Source organism: Drosophila santomea, chromosome 2R (genome assembly GCF_016746245.2).
Source record: "Drosophila santomea strain STO CAGO 1482 chromosome 2R, Prin_Dsan_1.1, whole genome shotgun sequence".
Taxonomy (NCBI): domain Eukaryota; kingdom Metazoa; phylum Arthropoda; class Insecta; order Diptera; family Drosophilidae; genus Drosophila; species Drosophila santomea.
The window spans coordinates 15,951,727-15,969,894 of record NC_053017.2 but is presented as its reverse complement, the minus strand read 5'-3'; the positions used below and the strand labels follow the sequence as shown (position 1 = coordinate 15,969,894).

Sequence of the window (18,168 nt, the reverse complement as noted above, 5' to 3'; positions counted from 1 at the left end):
TATTGCTACTGTTACCGCTCACAAACATACTCGAATAGTTAGAGCTAAAACCTCCAAACATTATGTGCGTTCGTTTTTATTGTACTTTGAGAGAAAAATAAAGCCCAGATTTCTGTGTTACCTTTACCATTAAACTTTGGCATCCACATGCAGGGCCAGGACACCATCAAAGTCATCGGATCCAATGTGGATATAGCCATAGCCATGCTCGTTCACAGTGACCGACTTGCCGGTGCAGGATCCGTCGATCAGGCTGCCGGAAATCACATCGCAGTAGGTTCCTTGGGGCAGACAGGTGTTCAGGTCCTGCGACAGATCGTACAGGTTGTTGTTGATCGCCAGGAAGCCCTTGTTGCCTCGACAGAACGAGATCTGGTTGTCTCCATTGTCCCACCAACCGGTGATCTCCGTATCCCGCACGGCGTTCTTGAAGCCCACCATCGCGTAGATCTGACGCCAACGGTGCTCGCAAATCCAGCCATTCACACAGGCTCCATCCTCATCGAATTCGGGCGAAATAATCCTCTCCTGCGCATCCTGTGGCGGCGGAGTATCGTGATCGTCGAAGGCGAACGAGCTCATCACCCGACTGATGCCGTAGGGATAGGCCAAATGGAAAGCGGTGGCCATCTTGTACTGCTTGGGCGACTTGTAGTTCAGGACGGCACCCGCATCTCTCTGGTTATCGTGGTTGTCCACAAAGGTCAGGGCCTGACCCGAGGGTAGGAATCCCCAGCCGGTGCCCCAGCTCTGCAGCCACATCAGTGCGTTGTTGCCACGGAAGGCGTTGCCAATCTCCTCGGAGAATCGGAACTCGGTGACGGCACCCAGGTCCTTGTACTCATCACGGGACACGGTTTCGTGACCATGATCAATTACCTCCTGGAAGATGAAGGGACGGGAGTTGTGGGGAAATCCGTGGTCGATGTTCAGGTTGCTCAGACTGCTGTAGATGTACTGCGGAGTAAAATACCATTAGCCAATCGTTCCACACTAGAGACAGCTACCACTTACCTCCAGATCCTCCGATGCCATGTGCTTGGCGGCATCGACCCGGAAACCGGCAACACCCAGTTCGATGAGGTGATCCAGGAATTCAATTAGCTTGCTCCTCACCCAGTCACTGCTCTGGTCGAGATCCTTGAGGCCAACCAGCTCGCACTGTTGCACCTGGAAGCGATCGTTCCAGTCGGTAATCTCGCACGTGGGATGGAAGTCCTGGGCGGTGTACGGAACACCTGGGAAGGATTTCTTTCCAGGTTCCGCCTCTGTTCCGGCAGTACCCACAGCCACACCGTCAAAATCTCCGGACATGTGATTCAACAGGACATCCACATAGATACGAACACCCACATCGTTGCAACGACGGACCATGTCACCGAACTCCTCCTCATCACCAGACCGAGTGGTCAGCTTATATGAGATGGGTTGGTATCTCTCCCACCAAGGACGACCCGCCGATATGATGTTCTCATTCACGGGGCTCACTTGAACGCCGGCGAATCCTCGGGGTCCCAGAAAATTCTCACACTCCTGGGCAATGTCCGACCACTTCCACTCGAACAAGTGGACGATGGTGTTGCGATTGCCCCACCAATGGGGATTGTGCTGGGCCAGCGAAAGGCTGCCCGCCAAGCAGAGTGTCAGGGTCAAAGCCAACTTGAACATGTCCGTATACTGTGAGCAATCTCCCGAGCAATTTCCCCTTTTATACCCCACTGACAATCTTATCGCGGATTTGCTTCGTTTGGGTCCAATTTACGACTACCAGATGGTCACCCCGAGATTGGGGTTCAGATTTACAATGGCCATCAGCTGACCTATGGCAATATGCGATAGTAGGATAGATATTTGCAAGTCGCGGGTATCGTGGCTTTTCCAGAAGATAATGATTGAGTTCGTTGGTAGTTAGGATTCCCTACCAGGATACTCTACCTTAAAAGATCATCGGTTAAGCTCACTAACTAATATAAACATACCATATGAGGCTTCAACTAAAAGTTCAAGGCAATATAAAAATAATACACATAATGTATTTAAAGTAATAAAAAATACCTATCCCGTTAAAGTGTATTACGAAAACCAGAGTAACAATATAATTGCCTCCAAAAGGGTATAGCTAAGTTCATTCGGAGACCATATTCAGTTTGAAATCGATTTTATTGCTCTAATTTATGGCAATATTTTCTGCATTCGCCCATCGTGCTGATTACGATTTGTGAATTATGAAAACAGATTTCTGGTGTTTACTGTGAGTGTCATTAGCTTGGGGCCAGGCGAACTTTGGTTTTTTTTGAAGCATCTGACTGCGAGTTTCGCATTCCATTTTGTAGTTCTTGCGTAGAATTACTGAAAAATAGTAGATAATTTCCACCACCGAGAGCATGCTCATGCCCACAAAAAGGCTGAATGCGCTGCCTAGATTAGCTGGAAACTCACATTTCTAAATTCAAATTGATAAAGGAGTATTTCAATCAACTTACACACCAAAGTGACCATATTGGAAAGCAAGTCACGTCGCAGTCGTCGATAGCCAAACGAGTTGATAAACACATGCAACACACCATCGTTTTTGGCTAAGCCTGAACTGAAATAAAAAGAATTCAATGGATAGCGGCACCAGCATTTCTCTTGCAATATTTACTAAAACTTATCCGCCACCGGCATGTTTAGTTCCAGAGGAAAATTGGATATCTGGACATCGTAGTCAGTGTGTTCACAGGTAAGCGGACAGTAGCACTGGGTGCTTTTCTTCCTTGTAATTATATTAGCTAAAAGCCAAGTCTTAGGATTACTACATATTGGGAAAACTAACATCAACAACGTACCAAAATTATCCACTAGACACGGAATATCTCTGAATGTACAAATCCGATCGCTAGTGCGATTAAAGGCAAAGAAGTAAGTGTGACAGCCGCAGAACTTGACCATATTCGTGACCCTGCAGTTCAGCTCGCAGTTGGGGTATACGTAGTCCGAAAAGTAACGCATGGGAAACTCCTTTTGGAAAACGCAATTTCTCTCCTCAATGGTCAAAGCCTTCACAGCAGCCGAGCAAAAGGTTTCCTGCGGTCTCACGGCTGCGAATGTCTCCGAGTTGAAGGCTATAAACTTAGCTGCAGAATGGGCACTGGGAAAAGCATCTGCTTCCTGGATTAGTAGCTTTACGCCATATGAATACGACTGCAATGGATCGTAGCTGTTGTCCTTATAGCGCACAATCAGTGACAGGCCATATCTAAAACCACTTATTGCTCGTTGGGCAGTAAAGTTTAAACTGTTTCAAAGAAAACTTAGAGCTCTTTAAATTATTTTGACTTCTATTTTACGTACCCTTTTTGGCGCAAATTGAATGAACAACAATGGCCGAAAAACGTCTTGGACAGCTGAAATATCTGCGAACAATCTATTATTTTACCATTGAAACTACAGCGATACAGGATTTCATCACAATCCCAGCGTAAGTGCTCCACAAATTCTGGAATTGTGAGATTATTCAGAAAGAGTAGGGCTTCCATTTGCTCGATGTCCTCCGCAGAATATCGTTCATCATCCAGCATAAAGCCGTAAAAAATGTGAAGCTTGCGAAGAATGCCCCTTAACTCGGCTCCTTGTGGAAGTCGCCTGGCAGAGTAAAGCACATTCGTATAATTTCCTTTGAATAATTACCACTTACAGAGTGTTCAGAAAGGCCTCGGACTTTTGCATGTTGAAGAGTACATCTGGGCAAATTGTGACAGGTGGGAAGTAGAGTCTATTCACCGGCGTGTTATCACTTTCCACATTCATACGCGTGGGACTGCTGCGATAGTCGATGTAGAAGGTGTGCGCCATAACAACAGCACAGATGAACATCACCACCGAAGTCAAGAGCCACACCAGATGCACAATCTTATTCGTATCCTCATCGCGGGTGTACTTCAATCCATGGATACTGCTGGTAGTACAGAAGTCACTCCAAGTGCGTTTCAAAGACCCAACAAAGGGGGTTACTTTCAGATCCACTTGCTCCGGTTTCAGCTCCTCATGGTGACCCATTTCAACCGCCAACTGAATCCTTTTGCCTCGTTGCGGGCATTTAAATACCAGATAGAGGAGATGGCTGCACTTGATATCCTGACAACTGCTTATTATTTATGAATTAGCCATCAGGGTTGAAAGAGTAACCGAAGCTGTTTAGAATGCTTATTTTTAGCTTAAAGCATACACAGCAAGGCTACATTTTTCTGTTACTCTTTAACTACTCCTTTAAGCAGCAGAAGATAGCATTTGAAGATTTATATATTCCCAGTTAGCTGTTCCCTTTTCTGTTTTCATCCAATAAATATTTCCAGGCTTGTTGCTTCTTAAACTAGTAGTTTTTAATGGTTTTCATACATTTGGTTGCTTGCTTAACAATGTTCGCTTGAGCGGATCATTTAATTTCAAAGCAAATCAGTTAGAGAACTAAACTCTTTCGCTATCACAATAAGATACGAAAACTACACATTTGCAATGGTAGACCTCGATTTCCCTAACTAAAGTTGACGTTTTGTGCTCGACTTGGTGTGTGGGTTCGGTTTCAGTTCCCAATTTATTTACAATTGGAAGATAAGTGTCTTTTTAGCGGTGTTCATGCAGATGTAGGAATAAATCAAAGGCTAACTATCAATATTAACAACTTTTGGCTTATCAAATAATTAAACTAAAACAAGGACTAAGCTACGCATTTCGTATGGTATACGGATTAATGGTTAATGACGCACGACTACGGCTAATACTACTTCCACTTGGAGTCCTAGGAACTCGAGATGGCCGCTGGTGCCGTGCTGCCGTTACTCAGCCTTGGCGGGGAGGTGGTGATGGTCGCCTGGAGGGCCGGCTTCTGCTCATCGTCCTCCGGATTGTCCCAGAACTGACGCTCACCGGATCCGAAGATGTTGTAGAAGGTACCGCAGATGATGTACACAAAGGCGGCGATAAAGAACACGATCTGCCACTGACCCATCATGGGCTGAAATGGAAATAACATGTTATAGCAACTGGTTTCCAATTTTAATGGAGTGCCAAACTCACCTTGCTGGGATCAGAGATGAGGTGGCCCGCAGCAATGGGCGCCAAGAGACCGGCCAAATTGGCTGAGCAGTTCGTGATCGACATAAGGAAGCCGGCGAAACGCGGTGTGAGGTCCAAGTGGTTGATCTTGAAGCCGGAGTAGATGCCTCCATTGAGGCCCACTCCGATGGTTAGGATGGCCAGGGTCAGAGCCCTATCGCAGCCGGTGTAGGAGGCGGCAATTAGGGCGATACCCGGTCCATACTGGCCAATACTGTTGATCAGTTTCCTGGTGGCCGTGTGCGAGAATCTCTTCGAGCTGATCATCCAATCGGCGACCACCGAGATGAACATGGAGAAGAGCCACATGGCCAAGTAGGGCAGGGCGCTGAGCAGGCCGTTCGACTTCAGGGAGTAGCGGAGCACCTGCTTCATGTAGGTGGGCAGTTCGGTCATCAGAGTCTCATAGCCGTAGTTGTGACCCATGTGGGCGAACAGAATGGCGTAGAAGGGCAGCGACTTGATGATGGCCTTGAACGGAATGGGTGGGCTCTACGAAAATAAGAATACACAGATTATAAACATGTTCCAAAATTGTGAATTATTCGCATAACCCACCTTGACCACATCAGATCCCCAGAGCGAATCGTTGATGTACTTCTTCTCGCGCTCATCAATAGTGGGATGAGCCGAGGGATCCTCGTGCACGAAGATCAGGAAGGCGATGGACCAGACGGTTCCCACTAAACCAAACACGTAGAAGATCGACGGCCAGCCGCCATCGAATCCGTATTCAGCCAGCAAACCGGAAAGTGGCATCGAGATGATGGTTCCAAACTGAGCGCCCGCATACACGGCGGCACCCATTCGTGATCTCTCGTTGGGCGGGATCCATTTGGCCAACATGGCGTGGGTGCAGGGCACAATGGGACCCTCACCCAGACCTTGGATGAAACGCACGGCGGACAGACCCCACACGCCTCCGCCGCGGGCAGCCACCGGAACCAGGAAAGCGAACACCGAGTTGATCAACATGCCGTAGCCGAGGAAGCGCATGGAACCGTACTTCTTGGCCAAGATGCCGAAGGGAATCTGGGTGATCACGTAGCCGTAGAAGAAGGACGACAGGATGTAGCCCTGCAGAGCTGAACTCCAGACGAACTCGCCATCCTGGGAGTCATCCTGAAATTGGCAATTGAGGAGAGTTCATCAGCATGAATTGAGTTATATAGTTTTCGGCCAACTTACAATGGGAATATCCCGATCTCCGCACTCATCATCGTACTCCTCAGCCTCGCCAGACTTGATGGCCGTGTGGTTGACCATGGCCACAATGGCCACCGACATGTTGGTGCGCATCACATAGGCATTGGCCATGCCCAGGAAGAGCATGAAGGTCACAAAGTACCGGGTGGCGAAAAATCCTAGAAAGAGCCAAGAAATGCAAGAGAATTAGTCAAGGGACTACCAAATGATTTCTCTCTGAGAATGGGCCACTGAAATATTTCGCTTGATCTGTGAATGCGTCAGAAATAGCCAAGAAAAATAATTTATCTGCGGCAAACGGAAGTCTTGTCGACAACTATTAATGCTAGCTAACCAATTATATGTTTCGGAAATGCAGAAATAACCCAAATGTATCGGGGCTAAAAGCGAGATATGAAGATATAATCTCGTCTGCGGTTTGCTCAGCTCCAAGGTTCGTTGCTCGGAGATAAGATTCTCGGATTCTAGGTTTGCTAAATGAATCACTGAAAGATATCGGGCCCTACAAATGTTTCTGCTATCCATTATGGCTTGTATTACAATAACTAAGAATTAAATGATTTCGCAGTAAATTTCACAATCGACTTTGGCAACTGAGAGTACTACTCTCCTTATTTGATTTTATTGCCCAAGAGTCATATTTCGTGATCGCGTTTTGTAACTACGCCGAAAGCAATTGTTTACATTTGGCTAGGTGAGTGTTCGTAATTTTTAGTGCCGTTTGTGTCATTTGTCCAACGTGAATCGCCGCAATTCCAGCAATTTTCACGGCCGTGCGACACGTGAGCTTACCTAGAAACCCTAATTTCAGTACAGTTGTGCTTACTTTCTGGGTTTTTGGAAGTGGGGTTGGGTATTTATGGTTTAATTAAAGGGTGACGCATAGAAAGCCCAAGGCTGTAGGCGAGCAGAAATAATTGAGACAATTTACTTTCAAAACCTATGAACTTTGGCCACCTGTGGCCAATCAAAAAGTGAACGATAAGCAATTTGTGTTCAATAACCCGACGGATTCATTGGAACTTAGTTGCCCATAATTAGCAAAAATAAATTTAAACATAAACAATTGCTCAAAGCCGCAGATATGCTGATTTAAATTAAAATTTCAAAATATTGTTACTCGCTCGCCGTCGACTTTTGCTCACGCAGCATTAAATCGCGCAATCTGCTCGTTTTTTCCCCTTGTATTCCCCACAGTTTTTCCACCAACGTCTCGTGTTGCACAATTGCCGCGTTTGCTTTCGTTGGCAGCTATCTTGCGATGAGGAGAAGCACGTGTATATCGCGCGAAATGAGTCCAAGGGGAGGAAAACCGGTCTAACTGGCAAAGTGCCTCCCCTAACATAACGCATACGCAGCATGGTCACAAAGGAAAGGAAGGAAAGCAGGGAAATGGCGCAGGAAACCATTAGATAAAACTAGTTTAGAAACTTGTGTTAGCGTATCCTGTGGACTTTAATCTTACTCTGTGGTTGTTGCTCCAGAGATTCGTGGAGATTCCTCTGATTCCACACCAAAACATGTCCATCGCGATGCCGATGATTCAGACTGCTGCGTCGAAAGGGCATAGTGTTCGATTGTGGACTTAACTTAAATATAAATAAATGATCTAAATTTGATCTAGCACGGTTTTCACACTCGAGTTCAAGACTTTTTGCGCACACGCTTAAACCATTTCATTGTCTATCTGTCCACTTGGCCGGCTGAAGACCGTAACATATCGCGCGCTGGGAAAACACAAAGGGTTCGCTTGGGGGAAAAACTAGCGACTTTTTGCCGCTGGGCTTTAATGTGTGTGTTCTGCCACCGACGTTGAACGGTCAACTGAGTGGGTACTTTCTGCTGCCGTCTGCCGCCTGCTGCTTTCAGCTTTTTCTACTGAGCGCCAACTGTTGCGCCGCCTTCATTTATAAACTGCTGCCACGGCTGTGGGTATATCGCATATGAGTGTATCTGCGGCTATTGGGTTTGGTTTCGAATATATAGAACGACTGAGGTGAGGTGCGGTGCGGTGCGGAGCGGTACGATTCTGCGCCGGCGTCGCTCTCGCCGCCGCCAATGGATGATTACATCAGTTTTAGTGTTCAGATTTTGACTAATTAAGTGAGACGATGGAAAGTTCTCCCCTGCATAATGCATCATTTCGGACTCGGACTCGGACTCGGACCCGGCGATTGATGTCAATTGATAGAGTGAACTTTTCAGTCGCAGCTAAGTCAAAGAAATTGGTCGAACCACCACCTCAATATAGTATATATGTCTAATTATATCGGATGGACGTAAGCATGGTACACATTCACATCTCGTGACTGTCGGCACATGGAAGGCGAAGTACACGCGCTGTCTAAAATATGCACAGCTAAGTGATTATGGTAACATCAGTGCCCACTCGCTGCGGACTTTGAAAAACTGCCAAATAATATTGGGTCTTATTGAGAACATAATATTTAAGGGGTGCTACTGGGCTACTGGCCTTTCAAGCTATCTCTAAGTGAAAACTCTTTTCTACCCTAACCATCCCCAACAAAAATGGGACAGACACATGTCTGTAGTTAGACTCAGGATGAAGTCATAGAAATGCGACGACGCTAAATGGAGGCGCCCCCACTAGCTGCACACTTTATATATGTATATTCTGTGTAATTAGTGGTCACGCCAAAATATATACTCTATTTTAATCGCTTTGACAAGTTGTTGCTAGTTTTGACATAATCCTAAAATGTGAACAAAACTCTTTGGAATATTGTCCATTGTTTTGGATTTTTAATGACCAGTAATCGCAAAGTTGAAACTGTACAAATAGCTACAGTCACGCTTGAATCGCACAAGTGATTGTTTATATATGTATATTGGTGTGTGTGGAACTCGCTCTGAAAATTGCCGACGGCTGAGAAAAACACGTGTTTGTCGCCTGTCTCCGCTCGCAAGTTTCAAATGCCAATTTAAGTTGATCGCAACGACGCCTGAATGATCTACACACGAAAAATTGATATCGCTTTGGATTTCTGAATTGAAAAATTATTGAGGCACGCTCGTTCGATTTTTTACACGGATATGTACAACTTTAAAAAATATTTCTTTTATTTAGCTTGGCCATTTTTAAACTTTCATGTCGGCTTGTCCTTGTCCAGATTTTCGCAAACCCCTTTAATAAGTTATTTTGTGTTAATTGTGCTTTGCCGCCATTGAGCGTGTCTGTGGAGCTCTCGTGACAAAGAAGAGAGACCATTCACACTGTCTGCTTTGATGGCTACCATATTCTAATTATTTAAGTGTATGTAGGGTGTATTTTTGGCAAATCCCCTAATGGAATACTTTATGGCTAGGCTGCGGTACAGTTGTGCGCGGCCAAAGCAATTAAGTGATTTTTCATTTTGCCGGCCAACTTTTCCCATTTGCTTCCGTCTTCCGAACGGAATAAGTTCAAATTATTTCTTCATAAACTAATTATTCATGTCTTTGAAAGAGTTAACGATTTTACATACTCTCTACATGAATTCTACAAGCTGCCGTTACGTTTTTATTGCATGCTTTTGGGGTGAGCTTTGCTGCGTAACGTCACGCAGTTACGCAGTGACGTAAGTAGGAGCAGTAACAACTTAAATGGGATTTCAATGGAAGTACGGCTTTCATCTCCCATTGAGTCGCAAATAAGTAATTGTATGAGAAGATTCTGGGGAATTCTGGATGTACTTAGGCCCCCGAATCGCCATTGCGAGTCAAAATAATAAAGTACAATTGGCATTGGCTTGGCTTTCAACTCAAATTAGACATAAACAACGAGTACTTGTCGTCTGAGAGTTCATTCCTGGTATCGGCTATCTCTAAAGGTGCAAAAGAGTAGCGCAAATATTAGCGGCTATAAAAGCGGCAGCTTTGTTTTCCAGAAGGTCAGAGTCAGCAGCAGATTATTTGCCCAACTTTATCAGATAGTTCGGATTCATCTGGTCACAACGGTGGCAATGGGTTAATTGCTCTGTAATTTCTATTTCGGTTTCCCCCATTTGCAGGTAGGTCAGTAGATAGCACTCTCTGAATGAATGTCTCGTCTATTTTCGTGGTAATTGTAATCTATAAAAATAGTAACATGCACTCTAAGAGATGAGATGAGTAATTTGCATGCCACTCACTGTCGCAAGCGAAAAAATAAAAACCAAACTACTATTCCGCGAAAAAGTCGCTAAAGTCACGATCTTACAAATGTAAGGAATTTCAACTGTCCAAATTGAAAAGTTTATAGTGCTTGCCATCTCCCTTGCTCGCATTAAAATTGAAAGCTACTTTGTAAAGCAATTTTTCAATTTAGCAAGTCGCACTGAGATGGGTTGCAAATCGGATTACGCCAGTGCCCAGAGACGTCAACGCTAGCAATACTACATACATACTATATGTTCTATATAGTAGACACATCCCATGGAAATATAGAACGGATATGGTGCTCCAGTCGAGCGCATCGCTTATTTCGTACTCAGCCTCCCTATTGTTAAATTACTGGCGTTTTTCAAGCCACCCACCTCCACCTATCGCCACATACGATTCCAAACTGCGGGGGCGTTTCCTGGGAAATTGAATAGATAATGTATTCACTGTTCCATCCAATTAACCGATGGCATGTAGCGAGATGACAAAACCAGAGGGCCACCAATTCAAGTGTCAATATCAGGGCCAAAAGCCAGCGCCTCGACGAAAAAAACTCGGCAATCTGCCAACGCGAAAATCGCCCCCATTTTCGCAATTCTCGACACGACAAGCTAACATTGCTCTGTAATCGCTAATGAAAGTAAAAAGTGAAAAGATCTCGTCGGAATCCCAAGGCGAATGTTTTTCCCCAACTAACCTTAGTCGCGAATTTTGGGCTAGAGTTCGAGTTTTGTCATCTTGCCTTGCAGAGTTCATTTGCACAGTTATGAGCACGTACTGTATTTGGGTTTGGCATTTGTTGCGATTTATGGATTTGTTGTTTTGGCCAGTTTGTTTTTGCCGGTAACCAGTTTGGGTTGGTTGAAACGGCCATACTTGGCCACGAAAATGGTAAAGCGGGAACTCAAACAAATTGTGTCAAGTGCCAAGCAGATGACTTCTGTGCAAGATATAATGAGGAAGCTATAAAAGTGTAAACAAAACAGTTGATCTATTCGAAAATTGAGAATATGCATATTATGCAAAATTAACACTATCTTTAGGCTTAACTATAAAAAATGAAAAAAAAGGTTTGATCGTGGAAACCTAGATTTGGCAATAGGAAAGACAGGTCATAAACCAACATGACCTACAATTGCTGAATGGATATATAGTAACATTACTCTGTTAATTCACATTTAATATAAAATTTGATTGCTTGTCATAATAAATTTTCCCTTGCTAAATTCGAAGTGAGTGTCACACTTTAATTGTGAATTAGGCTCACGCATTGGCGACTCTTGTCATTAATGGATTTTATTTTTCTCCTCATTTTCGTTGCATAACAAATAACTTCCGTTTAGCGGCAACCTTCTCATCCATTTTCGGGCGGATTTCGCTTATTTAAATCAAGTGGATCCCCAGAAAAGCGATGAGAAGCCCATTCAATCGACTTGAAGCGTACTTTGTGAGTTTAACGATTGCAAAATGGGCGGGCGAGAACGTGTATTCACGTTTTTTGTTCAGGTTCTGTTCTGCTAATTTGCTTAGTATTTCGAGCAACTGATAAATATAAATTATATGGCTCAACGCTCGGCTGAGTGAATTGTCATTTGCAATAAATGGGGCAATTACCCCGCAACTGAAATCATAGATGGGGTGTATGCATCACATGGATTACAGACCCAGGCAGTCAATTCCTCGAAGAAATGAAAGGTAAGGCGTATATGCATATAACTGGGATCACCGATCATTATTGTGGGATCAGAGTTAATTATGTTGTTGTTGGAGGTGTATGATTTCGAAATACAGGTTATTTCCTACTTCTAGTACACACTCTAAAAATGTTGTGTATTAATATACTTTTAAAAAAATATCAAAAAGCTTGGTCTGCAATTGCTAATTAGACGATCCTTTTAAAAAGTTGTATTATATATTTATTTGTATTTATTTATTAGCCCTTATACTTATGATGTTTTTGTCATTTGCCTATCAAAACCCTTATAATTGGCGAGCAAAGAACGCAGTTACAAATGCAATTTATCTCGTCCATAAGTGTAATGACAATTGTGATATATCACGGCTATAATTAGTAAATATGACACCTTTTCACTGTGCTATCTGGCGCACTCCCACACAATTTCTCTGATTTATATATATATGATAGGAAAAACTCACCCAATGCCGGCTTCTCCAGATCCTTCTCCGTGCTGCCGCAAATGGCCTCCTTCGATGCGGACATCTTGAGAATTGTTTTATTGGGCGGGCTTTGTGGCTTTAAGGGCTTTTGTTTAGGTTAAACACAGAGTGTGAAAACAAATTGATTACGACGCTGAATGTGGCGCGTTTAAATATCACAATACTGCGAGTACAATGCAGAAAAACAAACTTTGTCGGGGGTGCAATTGCATGTAAGTGTTTGCAGTTCAACTGTTGTGTGCAAGATGTCGGGGAATTTTCCCCACCGGTATGATGTATGATATTTATCTTATGCTTATATCTTCAGCGACTTTCTTGTGTTTTCTTCGGATTTCTTTAGATTTCTTTGGGTTTCTTCACTCGCGATCTGCTGCCGCCGGCAGCTTGAATTGTTCTGATTGACAGACAGCGGGTAGCGGACCTTTAAATAAGCCCCGATTCAGGTTCGGACCGTCTGTTGTCTGAGTTCTGCTGTTTGCACGATTTATTCGCCGTTTTTGCCGGGCTTGTTGACACTATTCGTGGCTATTCGGGGCTATTCGGGGATACGGATGGGGGCGGACCCTTTCCACTTCTCCAGCAGCTTCCCCTCTTCTATGGCGGTCCGATAGTGGATACCAGATCACAGATCGGCAGATCAAGTTGTTAATCTGAAAGCAGAGAGCGGTAAACAAATTAGTTTGATAAATTTAGCAGTCTATCAGCTTCAATTGGTTAGGCAAACGCTAAGTGTCGCCGAATGCGAAAAAGTCCACTGTCATCCCGCCGAGATTGGCATTTGATTTCGAGATCTCACGAGTCAGTCTCCCTACGCACGTTTTCCCAGTTAACAACGACCGGCGATCAAATATTTGACACCGTGATTTGACGAAAATCATACGTGTATATATCCATAACCATAGCCACATCCATATCCGAGCTACAAGTGGGGTACAGTTTGCCACCCGATTTCTTAGCCAGTTCTGCGTGGAGACCTTGGCTGCTTTTTTCATGTGTCGCATGTGCAAGGCTAGCTTTAAATATTTGCATTTATATCGCACACTCGCAGTGTAATTAACCTTACAACTCTACTTATCTCGTTCGAAGCCTATCCACTCGCATATTGACAATTTCGGCTCCCTGATGATGTAATGTGTTTATTGATATTTCGCTTGTTTTGGTTTGCAGCAAAACTACCGAAAATCAAGACAATGTTTCCCTTTTCACGAAACTGGTTACAGTGTTTCGCGAGGCGAAATTCCAAGTAATTTGAACATAACAGGGCTTTGATTCTACATGTAGTTAAATTTAAAAAGCCCAACTCCATATAACAAATAACACGGTTGCGCACTCGAATGCTTTGGTGTGAGCCGAATTTCAATTGTTATTCGAATTGTTTGCACGTCAGAGCAGCCGAAAATAACAAAAAAAAAATGTTTTTGGAAAGTTTCATAAGCTGTCTGAGCAACCTGCTGATTTGTTTGGGCAGATTTCTTAGAAATTAAGCCCACACAAAGCCTTAATTGGGCTGTTTTGAATGTCAAAGTCTGGCAAACAAAAAAGTGAATATAAACCATATAAAGTGGGCACCCCACAACTTACAATAGAAATTCTTTCTAAGTAAACATAAGCTTCGGGATCGTTTAATTCCATAAATTAATATAAATGTTATCACAAAGCTCACATTATTTAAATGTAATGACTTTAGATATGCACATCTTATTTGCATTATTGCTTTAGAACTTATTATCAGATTAATAAATATATTATTGAGTTCATTGCTTACCAAATGACCCTTTGCTATTTATGTATATGCTTTACTTAATATATTTATAAACCTGTGATCGGAAATAGAAACGTGATCGCTGTGATTACTCAATAAGATCACCCAATATGGTAGCGCAGATCTCGAGTTTCCTTTGCCGTATTTCTGTCTCAAATATTGATCAATTTAAACAATTAGCAATCTGACATTTGGGTAAACATTTGGGCTACCAGGATTTGACGGAGTGATTTTGCATTTTCAGGCCGCTAAACAACCGCAGATTGCTGGTATCAGTTGAGTGTGAAGGTTGTCCTACTCCTACCTATTTTGTATTCCTCGATGTCATGTAAGTTAAATTAATTCAATCCGAGAAATGATAGTTAAGTTGAATTTATGATAATTAGAAAGAAAACCCCCCAAGGGTCTAGGGATCTCAAAAGCACTATAAATAATGTAATAAATGGAAATTGCAAGTTTTAGTGGCTAAATGTTGATTGCGCCGCAACTGTCAGTTGTCTGTAGTTTATAACTGCATTTGCTCGGCATTAAAAGTGCATTAGTAAATAATAGTAAAAACCCAAAATTTATAGAGGGCCACAAAACCATATTTAATGCACTGGAGGGGCCAACAAAAATTTATGAATCTAATCGCTATCGCTAACGCCTCTTAATCGGATTGAAAAGGCACTACCAATTGTCGCAGAGTGTCGGAAATTTCGGCAAGATAAGTGGGCTAAGAAGCTGGCAAAGTTCTTTTTTGGCCAAATGAATAATTTTTAATACTTCTGGCGCAAAACCCAATGCTTATAAATTCCCAGTCTTATAGATTTATGGCCACATATCCCTGCGATCTCTTCTGCGAATCCACCAAACGGGTTGCCATGAGTAGCGGCGGGCGCCATAAATCAAATTCGGTTATCTAAGAGTCCCCGTTGAGTGGGGGACCTCTCATAGATTGCACGGCAATACGAACTCCGGACTCGAAACCAGATACTTCCTCTCGGCCAGGAAAACACGTGCTAATTACACTTCATTCACCCTTTTTTCGGCTGACTGGGAGATGCCGCCATAAAGGAGGCCAAGACGTCTGATATCAGATTACCTTAATTATGTCATAATTGGCCGGTATCGCTGGTCCATAAAACAGCTTTCGTCATTTATACGAGGTATTCGTGACAAGGCAGTGGCAAATTTTCCACCCGTGCTTCAATTTCTACGATCGCAGATTGGCGTTTTAATGGGAATGGGCTACTCTTAATTTATGTTAATGTCATTCGCTATTTGTGCCAATTGTTGGCAACATTTCCACACCATTTCCAGTTCCAAATCAATTTTCATTTTTCACTGGCCGCCAGTGTTTGCATTCAGCTTTTCAAGTTCAAGTTCAGGCCCGAGACTCAGCCTCACAACTCACATTCGATGCGGCCGAGTGACTGTGCACTGGGCAAAAATCTTTAAAATTTGCGAAAAATGTTGGGCTAAATATTGTCTATGCAATCCAAAAATATTACCTAAGTTCTCAATGTTTTGATGTTTTGCTGAATAATTTCCAATTCAATTCTGAAAACTGCTGACTAGAAGGAGCGTTAATCGATTGAGTGCAGTTTTGTAAGAGTGTAATGACTATTATCAGATTCTTCACATTGTTTTCGCTATTATCGTGCAGTGGGAAACTGTTTGGATCCGTGGACTTGTGGGTCTCAAGGGTTATGTCTCTTGGCGAGGCTTATCTGCTTATCGGCGCGCATTTTTGCACTTGAGTTGGCCATTGAATTGGGATTCGAAATGAAAGTAAATAGGTGTTGTAATCTGATTAATCACCTAGCCACTTGTCTGCATGAAGTGAATGTTACGGTTACACACAAAGTCATGCTTAATTTGTGATCATAAATCACTCAGTTAATTCGAGTTCCTCGACAATGAAAAGAGCTGGTCTTTTATTCTGCTTACTTAACTCGTATTCATTTGCCTTTGTTCACTTTTCAGAGGTTTTACAGGGGTCTTAAAACATATTTTTTTATTTTTGTGGATTTAATTGGAAGTGCGGTTTTAATCAGAAACTCACTCACCTCACGCCTCACCTAAACACACGCGCAACCGAACAGAGAAAACAACTTTTCAAAAATACAAATCAGCTGTTTTGAGTTCTACCCACTTCTCAAAAGGCAAAAGGCACTCTTTAAATTTTTTTTCAGTGCGGCCAATTAACTGGAGATCAGCGATTTTGCGGACAAAAACAAAGGGTGAAATGCGTGAACTGGCTGCACAGCGGAATTCTATCAACTTAAAGTCTAGATTTACCACTCACATACTAGTACATGGATGCACTGCCGTCGGATTTTGTCGTTAGCTGAGTTTTCCAATTTTCCACGCACAAGCAACCGATGGGAAAGCTTTTCTTTGGAGTTTTTCACTCGCTCTTTTCGCCACGAGCGTTAACACTGTAATGACTTACTACCTCGGCTAATTGAGCGTTTTTATAATTCTGTTTCTGTTTCAGTTTCAGTTTCAGTTTTTGCTCGCCGTGCGGCGCAGTCAACGAGGCAGCGACGTCGACGCCAGAAAACACGAAGCGCTCGATTTGATTCACCGGCCGAGCTTCGTTTGGCTGATAAATACCTGTGCGCCAGGTGATAACGGCCTATTGTGATAATAAAACAGCGTTATAAACCACATGTTATAATGGTGTACTGAAGCTGCCCTACGAGGATCTCACTCCCTCCTTCGCACAATCGATTCGGTTTCTAGTTAAGGAAAGAGTGGCATTCCGCTTTATAGAGAGTATTCGTATACCTGTTGCCGTACTCCCGCAAATCGCCGCACATCGTGTGCCGCTCACGTGAGCACACTCGCACTTTCTGGCAAATTAATAACTTAATCTCTCGCCCGCATGAGAGACACATGGCGATGGGACAAGATGGGAAAGAGACTTTACGATATTGACAAATTGACAAGCCCCATAAGGAGATATACGACGGGGGGATACTAAAGTTCCAGAATTGACGTCAGGTTGGGGTTAGCGGCATAGGAGTCATAATCCAGTCTTACGTGTAGACAACCTTAACAATTTCAGCTAGACTACCAATATAGAGTTAAAAGTATCTTAGTTTAATTTTGAACATATTTAACAGGATAACTGTACTAATTTTTATGACAATCGTCCATAAACCGACGATGGCCAGCGATAAGAGTGAGGCCAGTTCGGTTCTGTTCTTCAGGTAGCCAATATCAACTGATTTCGGGTCAATAAAGAGTTGTAAAACACAATCTTGACCAGCGGTAGTCGGGTCCGGTATTTACTATATGTATATAGACCCAACCAATGAATGGGCCATCAGCCTAAACCGGGAAAACCTTGATCACATGACTTCGGATTGTGGTTGGCGGATTAAGCGAATAACCGACTCTGTATAACCTTTCAGAGATCTCTTATCACCGGTGCTATAAGTATGACAGCTTCGAGTGCGATACAATTGCCCATGCCAAATCACATTTAAGCGATCCGTTTCAGTTCTTATTGCCGGTATTATCTCGTAAATAATTGTATTTGAAACTTGAGATAGGACACAGCCCGTTTAGTGACGGAATTGAGCAATCGATGAAGATATTTCAGCGCCACATTTGATCTGCAAAACTTTTTGCGTCCCAACGTTTGACGCAGTTAATGCGGCTTTCGATATCTATTTATTTTTTGCAGAGATAACTAATAGCGTTTTGTGGCCAAACAATTAGGGAAAAGATGACATTTTTTCAAGAAAAACGAAATGGTAGATTCTTGACTATTTGCAATTACTTTAGATGGACTT

General features: G+C 43.2%; 3 protein-coding genes across 4 annotated transcripts; all 3 read right to left on the bottom strand.

The window, feature by feature from the left end:
- Positions 1-60: 60 nt before the first annotated feature.
- On the bottom strand, positions 61-1,685 carry LOC120445200 (alpha-amylase-related protein). Its single transcript, XM_039625424.2, has 2 exons — positions 1,015-1,685; positions 61-957 (listed from the first exon to the last, which is right to left on the bottom strand). The coding sequence occupies exons 1-2, from the start codon at positions 1,666-1,668 to the stop codon at positions 130-132; spliced, it is 1,482 nt and encodes a 493-aa protein (XP_039481358.1). The 5' UTR covers positions 1,669-1,685; the 3' UTR covers positions 61-129.
- Positions 1,686-2,161: 476 nt separating this feature from the next.
- On the bottom strand, positions 2,162-4,038 carry LOC120445943 (sodium channel protein Nach). The gene is made up of 6 exons (XM_039626609.1): positions 3,677-4,038; positions 3,334-3,624; positions 2,829-3,277; positions 2,645-2,771; positions 2,484-2,587; positions 2,162-2,427 (listed from the first exon to the last, which is right to left on the bottom strand). Exons 1-6 carry the CDS (start codon positions 4,036-4,038, stop codon positions 2,210-2,212), a joined length of 1,551 nt encoding a protein of 516 aa, XP_039482543.1. The 3' UTR covers positions 2,162-2,209.
- A 301-nt stretch (positions 4,039-4,339) lies between these two features.
- On the bottom strand, positions 4,340-16,818 carry LOC120445218 (putative inorganic phosphate cotransporter). Of its 2 annotated transcripts, XM_039625474.2 has the most exons (6): positions 16,671-16,818; positions 12,598-13,268; positions 6,283-6,458; positions 5,653-6,216; positions 5,056-5,586; positions 4,340-4,993 (listed from the first exon to the last, which is right to left on the bottom strand). In XM_039625474.2, the coding sequence occupies exons 2-6, from the start codon at positions 12,659-12,661 to the stop codon at positions 4,778-4,780; spliced, it is 1,551 nt and encodes a 516-aa protein (XP_039481408.1). In that variant the 5' UTR covers positions 12,662-13,268; positions 16,671-16,818; the 3' UTR covers positions 4,340-4,777. The 2 variants fall into 2 exon arrangements, with proteins under 2 accessions (XP_039481408.1, XP_039481407.1); XM_039625473.2 differs by lacking the exons at positions 12,598-13,268; positions 16,671-16,818 and adding an exon at positions 7,766-8,175.
- Between the last annotated feature and the right edge of the window lie 1,350 nt (positions 16,819-18,168).